Source organism: Eptesicus fuscus, chromosome 16 (genome assembly GCF_027574615.1).
Source record: "Eptesicus fuscus isolate TK198812 chromosome 16, DD_ASM_mEF_20220401, whole genome shotgun sequence".
NCBI lineage: Eukaryota > Metazoa > Chordata > Mammalia > Chiroptera > Vespertilionidae > Eptesicus > Eptesicus fuscus.
Genome location: NC_072488.1, coordinates 46,198,199 through 46,212,012, shown reverse-complemented (window position 1 = coordinate 46,212,012; position 13,814 = coordinate 46,198,199). Strand labels below are relative to the sequence as shown.

The following is a 13,814-nucleotide window of genomic DNA, read 5'->3' as shown; positions in this document are numbered from 1 at the left end:
AAAAATAGGAAGACTAAAATGTGCAGTAGCGGCTGTCATTCACTTCCTCTATTATTCTGTTTGGTACGCCTTTTTCCCAGTCTGGGCGGTATTTCAGTTCAGCTTCATTCCAGGGCTCCTCAGTGTTGGAAGCCAGTCCTGCTTTTTAAGCCAGCCCTGTCTTAATTTCTCATATTTATTTTTGATTACACCAGAGACAATTAGCGTTTCAGCCCCTGGGTGGCAGTGTTTCTGAATTGACTTCCGGGCCTCTCTAGCTCTTTTTTCTTTTTCTTTTTTCCCCCTTCTATGGCACTCACTACCGGTTTGTAGAGGTGTGCGCCTCAGAGCTGCCTCTCTGATGGTCACACGCAGCTCTGGCCCCAGGTTCCGAAAAAACACCTTCCCCCTGCAGTCTTTCAGGGTTTCCACCTGGGTTTACCTCTGTATTGGGCTTAGCAATCAGAGTCGGAAAGAGCCCAGGTGTGCGGACCGTGGGTCTGTGCCCCAGACTAAGGAGCCTGCACTCCTTTGAAAATTCTTAGTCTGACCCTCCTCGTCAGATTAAAATGAGTTGCTTTCAAGAGGTCACTTCTGTTAGCAGCTCAGAAGACCCCCCTCCTCATTCACGGATCACGGCAGTTCCAACTGCCGCTGATTTTTCTAGGCACAGACCTCCCGGCTCCTGCCGGTCCTGCGGCTGCCGCACTTCCCTCACCCAGCGCTTCCCTCACCCAGCGCTTCCCTCACCCACTGCGGGGATTAGAAACCGCAGCTTATTTCAGACAAAATCTGACCTTTCCGTGGTGCAGTGAAGAGTTTCTTTGAATCCGAGTGTTTGCGCTGATAGGGGACCGGTGGTCTGGTGCTCCCAGCAGTTCAGTGTTTGCAGTTGTCGCAGAAAGTCAGGTTTCCACTAAAATCCTCTTTTTCTTAATGCTCTCCCTAAGTGCTCTTTATATATCAGTCCTTTGCCTCTGTTACATATTTCAAATGTTTTTCCTATTTGGCATTTGTCTTTTGACTTTGCTTATAGTAATTTTTTTCAATTCAGAAGTTTTGGGGGATCATTTATTTTTTTTAATTTAACCAATATTCTTTGAGAGTGCAGCAGTGTGTGCATGTAGCAGTTAGCCAGAAAATGAATCACTTTTCCTATGAGCTTGTCATGAATAAGGTGGTCTCTTCTCAGCAGGGGGCCCTAACCCACCACAACTCAATCAATAGTCTCAAACTTGGGGATTTCAGAAAGTACTGTAGTTTCTGTTTTATATTATTTCCCTTTATACTGGGAATCCTGTGAGGGCTGAGAACCTTTATGGCTCTAGCCCCAAAGGCATTATAGACGAACAGTAAATTTTTGTGGGATAAATAAAGGAACCATTTATTGACCTATAAAATCTTGGGGGGAAATTTTAGCAGTGGAATATCCCCTCCTGGAGAGGGTTTGGTGAAAGTGGTACTTTCATACACAACTAATGGTAAGATAAATGAATGTATCACTTTTGAAAAGCCACTTGGCAATATGTATCAAAAGGCATAAAAGTATGTATCCCGTTTGATACAGAGATTCCTTTTCTGAGAATCCATTATAAGGCAGTAACTAAAAGAAACAAGCAAAATTAGAAGTGTGTGAAGCACAAAAAATATTTCTTCCATCATTACTTTTAGTTTAAAAAAAGTAGCCACCCTAAATAAAGATAGAAAATGCCTTTTGTAACTTGGGGTGGATTCATGGGGTAGAACGCTGTGTAGCCATTGTTAGGCCTCTTGAGGGGAAGGTGATGGGCCAGTAAAGAAAGATGTTGGACACTGTAGGAGATGTGTATCCTGGAGGGAGGGAGGAATAGGTGGAGCGCAGGAGATTTTTAGGGCAGTGAAAACACTCTACGTGACATGAGGACATGTCACCATACTAATACATTTGTCCAAACCCATAGATTGTTCACCACCCAGAGGAAACCTTAGTGTAAACTATGAGCTTTGGGTGATAATGATGTATCATATAGGTTCATCAATTGCAACAAATGTACCACTCTGGCAGGGGGATATTGGTAATGGGAGAGGCTAGACATGTGTGGGGCTGGGATTATATGGGAAATATCTGTATTATAATCAAGTAGATATAAATAAATATCTACAAATTTATATGAGGGAAAATAGAAGAGAAGGAAATTCACTTTACTACCTATTCAGTTTGTGAGATTATAGTGATTTTATAAATGTTTTCCATCCTCTACTCTTTTAATATTGTACTATTATATATAATATATGTATTTTGTATACATGCACATGCATATATACACATACATACATCTGTGTACATATTTACCCACATATAATAACACTATTAACTGGACTTTTAGAACTCGTGTATTATTCATGATTTAATTCAGTAATTAAAGAGATACACGCCATAAGCAAGGCACTGTGCTGGATGCTCTGGAAATCCAATGTGACTCATAGATTTTGCCTTCAAATTTCTCACTGTTTATGTGGGGGAAATAATGATTACATAACTAATTGTAATACAGCTACATAAAGTGCTGCCTAGTTTGGAGGGGCTAATTAATCACACTCTTCCTCCCTTTCAGACTTAAAGGAGCGGGAAAAGCGTCAGAATACAGTATCTGCTTCTGCAGCTCTAAAGCCGTTAGGCCAGATCAGAGAATGAATGGGTCAGGGCTTCTGTCTAGCTCCCCTGAGTCCTAGGGCTGTAGGACTACAGGTCTGTCCCACTGCAGGGGAAGAAAAGTGAGTGGTTGGACCAGGAGGGTGGCCTGGCAGTGGACAGCCTATTCTGGGGTGCTTTTTGCTGGAGTATGAGGGGTGGAGGATAAGGGAAGAGCGGGGGGTGGGGGGGAATGAAAGAGGTAAAAGCAAAGGAGCATACACCACAGCTTGCCTATGCGGACAGTGATTCTCCAACACGCCTTCTTCCTGGGAAACAGCAGGCCAGGGATGGGAGGAGAAGGAAAAAGCTTATCCAGCGTTCCGGGGAGGGCAGGAGAGTTAGTGGGAGTCTTCACTTTTCTATGCGGAGGGGCAGAACCCCATTAGGAGACACCCTGCAGAGCCTTAAAAGTTCAGAGAAGGGATTATGCTGAGTACTCCCTGATTCCACACAGGCTCCCATTATGATTGTGAAGGCCTATTTTTAACACTTTTTTTCTTTCCACTGAAGGGGTTACAAGCTTTGGGGTGAACAAGAAAGTTCAGGGAGGGAAATACATGTTCCACCTGCAGGGCCACCGGCAGACCCGGCCTGGCCTGGTGCTGCTCTCTGCCCCCGAGAGTCTGCAGGGCATGGTCTGGTCTGACCTCGGGGGTGCAAATGATATTAGCCCCAGGACCTCCACAGAGAGCCTCTTCCTGCCCAGGAAAACAATGACCCTGCAGGAAGCAAGATATAGCAATACATTTATTTTTATTTATTGAGGGAAGACAACGACAATAGCCCTCCCCACTCTGCTTCCTGGGCCATTAACAGCTGTCTGGATCTGCTCAAGACCAGGGTAGATCACTGGCCAAGAGGAAGTGACCTGGAGCGGAGAAGAGAAAAACACAACACGATAGAGCTACAGTTTTGATGTTTGCCGAAGAATGACGAAGAAAGACAAAACAGTTTATATTAGCTCTGAAAATGAGCCCTGAGTCACCATGCAGGACCCCGTGAGGCCCCATAGACTCCCTGGTCCTTTGGGGTTGCTTTTAGCGGGCTTCTCTGGGAATCCATGTCTGAGATTGCTGGAGGCAAAAGAGGATGTTTTCTGATCAGCTAGCAGGACAGGATGGACTAGTTAAGCTAGAGGGAGAACAGTGGTTTCCAAGGTTCAGTTTAGTAACCATCCTCAAAGTTAACCTTTATAATAGGTGAGGTGAGGACAGGGTATGAAAGAAGACAGAGACAGAAACTCAGAGAGATGAGAGGGTGGGATGAGAAAAGGAAGGAAGGAAAATACAGAGGGAAAGAGGGAGGAAAACAGATTAGATAGATGGGTGGATGGGAGAGAGGGAGATAGAGATGATAGATAGATAGATAGATAGATAGATAGATAGATAGATAGATAGATAGATAGATAGAGGAAGGAAGGGAGGAAGGGAGGGAGGGAGGAAAGAAAGATGAAAGAGGAAGGAAGAAGGAAAGAAAGAAAACAGCCCTAGCTGGTTTGGCTCAGTGGATAGAGCATCGGCCTGCAGACTGAAGGATTCCAGGTTCAATTCCCAGTCAGGGCACATGCCTGGATTGTGGGCTCGATCCCCAGTAGGGGGAGTGCAGGAGGCAGCTGATCATTGATTCTCTCATCATTGATGTTTCTATTTCTTCCTCTCCCTCTCTGAAATCAATAAAAAATATTTTTTAAAAAAGAAAGAAAGAAAACAGTGAGTTATTTATTTAATGCCTCTCTTTGCCAGGATCTCGGATAATCCCTTTATGCTGGTCACCTGTCATATCTTTAACCTTTACTACAATTCAGCAGGCTAGGTAGGTAGTGTTATTTTTGTTTGAAAGATGAGGCTGAGCTGAGGCTTCAAATGCAGGTCTGCCTGGTGGGTTTCCACTCTGGTAAAAGCATCGGTTTGCAAATCTTTTCTAGAAAGCCCTCTCAGATCTCCATATCTCAACTTCACTTTTTTACTCACTTTTGTGTTTTCAGAGATCCTTTGGTACTGGAACCGACGGGTCAGCTTCCCTGCTGGAATGTTAAGCTCCTCAATGCAAGAGCTCTCTCAATCCTCCCAGTGTTTGCTGAATATCAACTGGGCAGAGTCAGTTTCAGCCTCCTTCATTGCATTCATTAATTTATTTTTATTGAAATAGAATTGATACATAATATTGTATAGATCTACAGTCATAAGGTGTTGATTTGATACATTTATATATTGCAATATGAGTCCCATCATCACATTAGGTAACACCTCTAGCCTGTCACACAGTTATTATCACTGTTTAGTGCTAGAACAATTAAGATCTACTCTTAGAAACTTTGAAGTCTGTAATACAATGTTGTTAGTTATAATCACTACGCTATGCATTAGATCTCCAGAACTTATCTACTAATTGCAGATTTGTACCCTTAAACAACATCTCCCCAATCCCCCTATCCCTCAGCCCCTGGTAATCAGCATTCTACTCTGTTTTTATGAGTTTAACTTTTTAATCCACATATCAGTGATATGATACAGTATTTGTATTTGCTAACTTATCTCAATTTTAGCATAATGCTCCCCAAATCCATTCATGTTGTTGCAAATGGCAGAATTTTTTTCCTTTTTATGGCTGAATTTTCTTTATTTATTCTTCTGCTGATGGACACTTAGGCTGTTTCTATTTGTTGGTTATTGTGAATAATGTTGCCATGAATATGGGAATGCACGTGTCTCTTTGAGATAGTGATTTCCTCTCCTTCTTTGTCCTTGATCATCTCAATAGATGTAGAAAAAGCATTTGACAAGCTACAGCATCTTTTGATGGTAAACACTCAACAAATTGGGTATAAAAGGAACATACCACAATATAATCCTATATAATAAAGAGCTAATATGCTAATTAGACCGAACAGCAGAACAGATGATCTTCCAGACGAAGCTGGGGCTGTGAGGGGCTGTGAGGGCCGAGCCCCTTGCATGAATTTCGTGCATCAGACCTCTAGTAAAATCATAAATGCCAAACCCTCAGCTAACATCATCTGCTTACAATTGCATACAAAAGCTTTCAATTGCATACAAAAGTTCCACCCTTTTACTTCCCTCTTTATATTTTTGCTGTCACAATTTACCTCTTTTTGTATTGTATATTTATTAACAGATTATAGTAATAGAGTTATTTTTATTACTCTTTTCCTTTAACCTTTATCTTATAGTTAAGTGGCTAACACACTATCCTATTACAGAACTAGAGTTTTCTAAGTCTGATTGTATATTTACCTTTACCAGTGTGTTGTATACTTTCATATGTTTTCATGTCACTAATTAGCATTTTTAAATTTCAGCTTGAAGAACTTTCAGCATTTCTTGTGATGAACTCCCTCAGCTTTTCTTTCTCTCTATAAAGTATTTCTCCTTCAGATCTGGATAGCTTTTCCAGATAGAGTATTCTTGGCTGACAACTATTTTCTTTTAACACTTTGAATATGTCATTATACTTTCCTAGTTTGTAGGGTTTCTGCTGAGAAATCTGTGGATAGCCTAATGGGGGTTCCTTTGGAGGTTGCAATATTTTCTCGGCTGCTTTCAGGATTCTTTCTTTTTCTTTGATTTTTGACAGTTTCGTTATAATGTATCTTGGAGAAGGTCTTTTTGCGTTGAGGTAGAAGGGTGATCTATTAGCTTTGGGAACTTGGATGTCTAAGGCTCTCCCCAGGTTTGGGAAGTTCTCAGCTACTACTTCTTTAAATAAACTTCCTAACTGCTTCATCCTCTTTTCTCTTTCTGGAACATAAATTATGTTAATATTTATAAGATTGAATCCCATAGATCATGTAGGCTTTCTTCACTGTTTTACATTCTTTTTCTTCCCCTGTTCACCTCTAATTTGGTTATTTCAAGGTTTCTATCATCTAGGTTGCTTATTCTGTCTTCCATTTGATTTACTCTGCTGCGGATTCCCTGTATTGAATTTTTTTCAATTATTGAATTTTTCAGCTCCAGAATTTCTGTTTGGTTCTTTTCTGTAGTTTCTATCTCTTTGATAAACTTCTCATTTTGTTCATGTATTTTCTTTTCCTGATTTTGTTGAATTGTCTTTTGTGTTTGTCTCTCATTGTTTCTTCAAAACAGCTATTAAATTTTTTATCCACTAGATTGCAAGATTCTATGTTTTGAGCTCAGTTATTTGGAAGATTATTATCTTTTGATGATGACGTGTTTTATTTATTCTTCATGTTCCTTAGTTTTGCATTGCTGATTTTGCTTTTGATGTAGTGGACACCTCCTCAAATCTTTACTAATTGTCTTTACATGGGGTACACTGTTTGTTGATCCTGTTATATCCGGGATACTCTCTGACCTTGTATTTATACATCTGTTCTGCACTTCTTGCTTCTTCTTGTAGCAAAACTCTTAAGCTTTTATGTCTTTCCTGCTTTTTACAACTCACCTGGCTGGTTGCTGGAAACCTTTCTTTTATTTCCAGAAGGTGGTGCTATAAATCAAGTTTCTGTATTGACTATTTATGTTTTCTATTTTATTATCTACTCTTCTCTTTGTATCTATAATTTTTATTTATTTTATTTATATTCCTATCATTTGGTGGCGATTTCAGAGAGAAGGAGGGATAATAAACACCTATGTTTAATATGCTGTGTTTAGACTGATAGAACCTTTTGGGTACAGCTTAGAAAGCATAAAACTTTGAAATGCTTATGCCCTTTGATGCCGCTATTTCTAGATAACTAACCTGTAGAACTAATTCTGCTTGTACATAAAGAGATGTATTCAAGGATGTTGTCTCTAACATTGATCATAATAGTGAAAAATCTGAAGCAATAAGAAAATGATTACATAAACAGAACATTATTGCAGCAAGCAAAAAGAATGCTGCCCTGGTGGGGTAGCACAGTTGGTTCGAGAGTTGTCCCATACACCAAAAGGTTCGATCTTTGGTCACGGCGTGTACTGGAGGCAACTGATTGGTATTTCCTCTCTCTCTCTCTCTCTCTCTCTCTCTTCTCTCTCTCCCCTCCTCTCTCTCTAAAATCAATAAACATATCCTCGGGTGAGAATGAAAAAAACGTTTAAAAAAGAATGCTGTTGACTTGTCTGGAAATCTCTATAAGAAACATTTTTAAATTTAGAAAGCAAATGTATATCACATATGATCTCACTTAGAGTCTTAAAACCCCTCCAAAACAATGTATATTGTAATTGATAATTACCAGTGAATATAGATTATGGAGAACTTAATTGCTGGTGTCAGTTGTAGGTCCTGTCAGATTGACCATGTCCTCTGACTCAAGGCCAGGCATGTCCCATGTTCTCATACTTACCTAGAAAGGGAAAGCTGTTCACCCAAAGGCTCTCATTCTGTTGAGCACATCATATAGGGGATCATCACTGGACACACTAAGGCGATTGCTTATCTATGGGATGATTATTTTCTTCTCTCACCAAGGAAGGACTCAAATTCCTCCTCTGCAAATTAACCTGTTGAGGTCATTCCAGAATGCCTACACTGGCTTTCAATACACGATTGTATAAATTATCTATTACTGCATGGGAAATGACCTCAACACTTAATGACTTAAAGCAACATACATTTACTATCTCTGTGTGTCTGTGGGTCAGGGATCTGGGTTTGGCTTGGCGGGTTCTCTGGTTCAAGGTCTCCCACCAGGTTGCTTTCAAGGCCAGGGCTGTGGCCACCTCAAGACTCCACCAGGGGATTCACTTCTAAGCTCACTGACATGGCTGTTGACAAGATTCGGTTCTTTGCAGACTGTTGTCCAGAGTCCAAGCTTAGTTCCTTGCTTTGTGGACTTCTGTAGGGCAGCTTGCAACATGGCAGCTGGCTTCATCAGAGTGAGCAACTAAGAAAAACCAGAGAAAGAGCATGAGCAAATTGGAAGTTAGCCTATGTCACCTAATCTTAGACTCATCCATCATGTTTGCTATGTTCTATTTATTGGAAGTAAGACACTGGGTCTAGCCCACTAGGTCCAGCCCTCAAAGGGAGGTGCTTACATAAGTGTGTAAGACCAACAGGTAGGGGGCATCTTGGAAGCTGCCTACACTTGTTGACAAGGCCTGTGATGCTATATTTAGAATAAACAAGATAGTTTGACCTTGCCTTTATTTATAAACTAGAGGCCTGGTGCACAAAATTTGTGCATGGGGAGAGGCTGGTCCCCCTCAGCCCAGCCTGCACCCTCTCCAATCTGGGACCTCTCGGGGGATGTCTGACTGCCAGTTTAGGCCTGATCCCTGCATGTCTCCTGGCTCCTAACCACTCACCTACCTGCCTGCCTGATTGTGCACTAACAGCTCCCCTGCCGGCCTGATTGACACCTAACTGCTCCCCTGCCAACCCAATCGCCCCAACTGCCCTCCCCTGCTGGCCGTCTTGTGGTGACCATCTTGTGATGACGTGAGGGCCCTCCTGCGAGGGCGCAAGGGCCACCTAGGCTTTTATTAGTATAGATTTGTCATCAAAAAAGAAGGAGAAGGAGGGGGTGGGGGAGGGAGGAAGAGGAGAAGGATGAAGGAGGGAGAGAAGAAAGAAGAAAGAAGAAGCCCCAAAAATGTGATTAATAGGTTATTCAAGGGATTGCAGGAGTAAATTCAAAGGCAAAGATTTTTCTAGTATAGGCCAAAATAAACTTTAGACTGGTACACCTCTTCATGAAATGATATCTAAGCACAGTAGCTTGCTTATCACGGTGTTAAAATTTTTTCTTTTAACTTTTTGAAATAATTTCAGCTTTAAAGTTGCAAGAATAGGAAAAGAATCTCATCACTCTTTACCCAGATTCATCATTGGTGGATAATTATATTTTGAATGCATTATGCATTTTGTCACTTGGGAAGGCAAGCTTTGTAACGCTAAAGGCTTTGGGGTCTGGTGAGAGGTGTTCACGGCGGGCTGGGGTTGCCACCTCTCAAGTGCTCTCTCCTCTCTCCTCCTGCAGAAAACCCTGAGCGAGCAGCCCTGTACTTCGTCTCGGGCGTGTGCATCGGGCTGGTCCTCACCCTGGCTGCCCTGGTGGTGAGGCTCTCCTGCCGCGTGGACTGTCGGCGGCATTCCCGTTCCCGGAAGAAGTTCCTGCCGGACCAAGAGAGCAGCAGTGACAGCAGCGACAGCAGCGACAGCGAGGATGGCAGCTCTGACATCTCGGTCCGGAGGCACCGCCGCTTTGAGAGGACTCTGAACAAGAACGTCTTCACGTCGGCGGAGGAGCTGGAGCGCGCGCAGCGGCTGGAGGAGCGGGAGCGCATCATCAGGGAGATCTGGATGAATGGGCAGCCCGAGGTGCCCGGGACCCGGAGCCTGAACCGCTACTACTAGGGCAGGAGCAGGCCCCCCGCACCGCCGGAAGCAGGACCCCGCACCGCCGGAAGGAAGGGAGCGGGGCTGCAGGGAGGGTGGGCGCAGAGCTGAGCGCAGTTCTGCTGAGGGTACCGCGGACGCGGGAGACATGCAGGTCACCCCCGCTTTCTAGCCAGGAGGACTGGTCCCCCGCTTTCGAGCCAGGAGGACTGATTCCTCCTTTTGACTAAATGTTTGGCGAAGCAGAAAACCCAAGTCGGTCCCTCCACCTTTCCGGGTCTTGGAATGGTGCTGAAAATCCCTCTCCAACAATGGGGATGGGGGTTAGAGAAACAGGACTGTGGTTTCTCTTGATTTCTGAGGATCCCAGAAGTTTCTGCAGACTTCATTGCCACGTGGTCTTCCTTTACAGAAGGAAAGCTGTGCCTAGCGCGAGGGCTAGGGGCTGCAGGGTGAATGCGGCCCGCCCAGTCAACGCAGTTTCCTCAGTGACTCCGTGCGGTGGAGGGATTCTGATGCCGATAGCATGAGCCATGCTCATTATTTAAGGCTGATTTTTTTAAAATCCTGTGTTGCAATTGCAACCTCGTCCGTTTTAACTGGCACCTCAGGGATTCAAATCCTATATTTTAGTATAGTTTCCACTTCATTCATGAAAATGAATAGAATTAATGTATTATGGGAGATGTGTCAGTGAACTAGACAAAGGTCAGTAACCTCAAAGGATGAAGGGTTTTATTTTAAATAGTTTATTAAAAATATATATTAACATGGGTATTTGAAAATGCTGCATAAGAATAAAAGCTGTGTCCCCCCCCCCCCCTTTTAAAGAGCAGAAAATTTTGTTATGACTTTAGATAATCATGATTTTAAACATGTTGTTAAAAAAATAAAACACCACAAGTTTGGATTTCCAAGAAAAGAATTGAAAGGGGAGGTGAGGAATAAAGTCAAAATTAGAATGGGAGAAAAAAAAATAAATGTTACATAAAATCTTCTTGTTTCATGCCTGTCTCTGTGGTTATCTTCAATGGCATCCCTTTTGTCAGACCCTTCAAATAACTGGAGAATTGGTAGAAATGGAGAAACTGGAACATGGGGCAATGGCCCCCGTGTGATTAGGGGCTTTTCATTTTTGTTTGTTATATGTTACGGTTACAGTCCGGTTGAGTAACTGTTAAGCAGATAGAGAACTAGAAGGCTTACCGGATGCTGGAATTAGATGGTGGTCCCACATGGAGAGAAGTTGGTAGAGCAGGAAGAGAAAGCACCTCACCAGCCTGATAGAATCGCGCATTCTGTCTGCTCGCTCCCTCCTCTTGACATGCAGTGGGTTCCACAGTCTGTCTGGATGCTTCAGAGCCTTCCTGCTATCCACTGGCTTCATCGCCATGCCTGAGAGGATGGACCGGAGACGTCCTCTGCTGGGAGAAATGGAGAAACTGGAACATGGAGCAATGGCCCCTGCTGAACGAGGAGTCTCTGAGGTCTCTACTACTTACCAACCGGCTCTCTGAGGTAGGGGCTTGAAGGCTTGGAGGGCTGTCTCAGAAGTGAACAATCACAGTTCTCTATTTGACAAGGGGCCAATACAGTGTGTGCTTGAAGCCCTCAGTGGCTGGCCCAATTATATCATTTTTGGGGGGCTCCATTGGCTAGTAACAACTACCAAAATTAGCATCTCTGAATCTGGGTCCCAACCTTGTGGTTTCAGTCCCTGGACAGCAGTGCAGGAACCATCCCATTCCCCTGGGCTTTAGGTGAACAGATCTATCTTCGCCTCTGGCTCTTAGGAAAATGAAACAATGGGGCGCTGCCGCCATCCCCTGGATGCATCCAAAGCTGGCAATGGGGAGGGATAAGGCCCTTGTAAAGCAGCGGCTACTGGGACTGCCGCGGTGGAGGTGTTTGGGGAGACTCTGGGGCACCTGGCTTTCCCAGTTCTCCAATATCCTGATGCCTTTCTACCAAGTTCATAAGGTTTCAGTTTTTAGGGTTTTGGGGGGTTTGACTGGGGGAAAATGCACTAAGTAGCAGTTCCACCCACTGCTTTACTTCTAGATCCCAGGGATTCCAGCTTTTCAGCCAAAGATAGGGAAACCTCCACTGTTATCTTCCCTGTCTTGGCAGTTTTATAATTTAGGTCTGTCACTCACCCCTGGTTCCAGTTTCTATATTAGGGCACTTTAATTTGCAACAAAAAAGATACCTAAGAGCATTTGTTGATTATATAACCAGGAAGGGAAGCCCTGGATCTGGCTTCAGGGATGACTGGGTCTTAAGGATCAAATGCTATCAAAAAGGTTAGTCTTTCTCAGCTCTCAGCTCTGCTTCTCTCGGTTGCTGGTCTCATTTTCTTCTACTTCAGATGAAACTGTAACATGTGTGCCAGTATACTGTGTTGGATTGTTTGCTACTGATCAAGCTCCCACGCAGCTCACATGTTCTGTGTGTGTGTGTGTGTGTGTGTGTGTGTGTGTGTGTGTGTGTGAGAGAGAGAGAGAGAGAGAGAGAGAGAGAGAGAGAGAGAGAGAAGAGAGATGCACCATTTGCTTAGTTCAGAAGACAGCATGAAAGGGATGTTTTCAGTGCAGCTTCCCTGATTGTCTTCCATGATTCCACAGAGAAGCACTAGCTGACAGTTGAACATCTGAGAAGACGTGAGGCAGTGTAGGTGCCTTAGAAAGCTCCCACCAACTGCCCTTAAGAGCCTCTTCCTGTGCTGCAAGCACAAGTGGTGATTATCAACGCATGGCACATGTAAACCCACCCAGCTGAACCTTTGCCATTGGCAGGGAGCGTACCATAGGCACTTCTGGGTTTATTGACATCATTCCAATATAAGGAAACCAAAGGAAAGAAACATCTTGCTTCAAGGTTCGAAATTAAAATCACAGGGAAGGACTACTTGGCCTACCTTTTGTAGTGTGGCCATCCATGGACCAACCACTGTGGCCCAGCAGATGGGTCTGTCTAAGGAGAGAGTAGAGATAAGGTGTTGGGCAGACACCAGCAATAGCCACTGCACCACCCTTTCCTTTCTTTCTTGGTTCTCCTACTATCTCTCTTGATTTTTTTAAATCTTTCTTTTAATTCTTTATTCTTTGAAGTATTACATATAGTATTACATAAGTCTCCTTTCCCCCCATTGACCTCTCTTCGGCCACCCCCCTCCCCTGCACATGCCCTCCCCCACAACATCCAGTGTCTGTGTCCATTTGTTATGCTTATATGCATGCATACAAGTCCTTTGGTTGATCTCTTACCACCACCACTACCACTCCCTCCCCCCCCCCCCCCCCCGCTGCCTTCCCTCTGAGGTTTGACAGTCTGTTCCATGCTTCTCTGTCTCTGGATCTACTTATGTTGATAAAAATATGGAACACTTCATGAATTTGCGCATCATCCTTGCACAGGGGCCATGCTAATCTTCTCTATATTGTTCCAATTTTAGTATATGTGCTGCTAAAGTGAGCACTTATTTTTATCTTTCTTACTGTTATCCCTTTTTCTTACCCTCTTCAATATGGGTCTGTACTTCTAGCCTTGACCCTCTAATTTTCTCATTCCAAATATCCCAAGACATCTCATAGATTGCAATGGCTCTAACGACCTCCTACATGCTGATAATTTGCAAAGTCCTTTTCCAGTCCTGGCTAAGTTTCAGGCACATATAGCCCACTGGTCCTCAAATGGCTGTAATAGGAGATAGTTGTCCTTCAGGCAATATTGGCAATGCCAGATATTTTGGTTGTCACAAGTGGGTGGGTGGGATGCATTTGTTATCTTGTAGGTAGAGGGCAAGGATGCTGTTAACCATTCTATAATGCTGAACTCAACCTTCTAACCA

General features: G+C 43.5%; 1 protein-coding gene and 1 non-coding gene across 5 annotated transcripts in view; one reads left to right on the top strand and one right to left on the bottom strand.

Annotated features, from left to right (window-relative positions):
• Window positions 1-10,951, top strand: part of EVA1A (eva-1 homolog A, regulator of programmed cell death) — a 58,746-nt gene extending 47,795 nt beyond the window's left edge. For all 4 annotated transcript variants that reach the window (XM_054728244.1, XM_054728242.1, XM_054728243.1 and 1 more), the window contains one exon: window positions 9,606-10,951. In XM_054728244.1, the coding sequence (XP_054584219.1) occupies window positions 9,606-9,982 (377 nt within the window). In that variant the 3' untranslated portion in view covers window positions 9,983-10,951. The remainder of the gene's footprint in view (window positions 1-9,605) is intronic.
• Window positions 10,952-13,335: 2,384 nt separating this feature from the next.
• LOC114233724 (U6 spliceosomal RNA) lies at window positions 13,336-13,442 on the bottom strand. Its single transcript, XR_003619879.2, has one exon. It is a non-coding gene; the product is annotated as a U6 spliceosomal RNA (small nuclear RNA).
• Window positions 13,443-13,814: the final 372 nt, after the last annotated feature.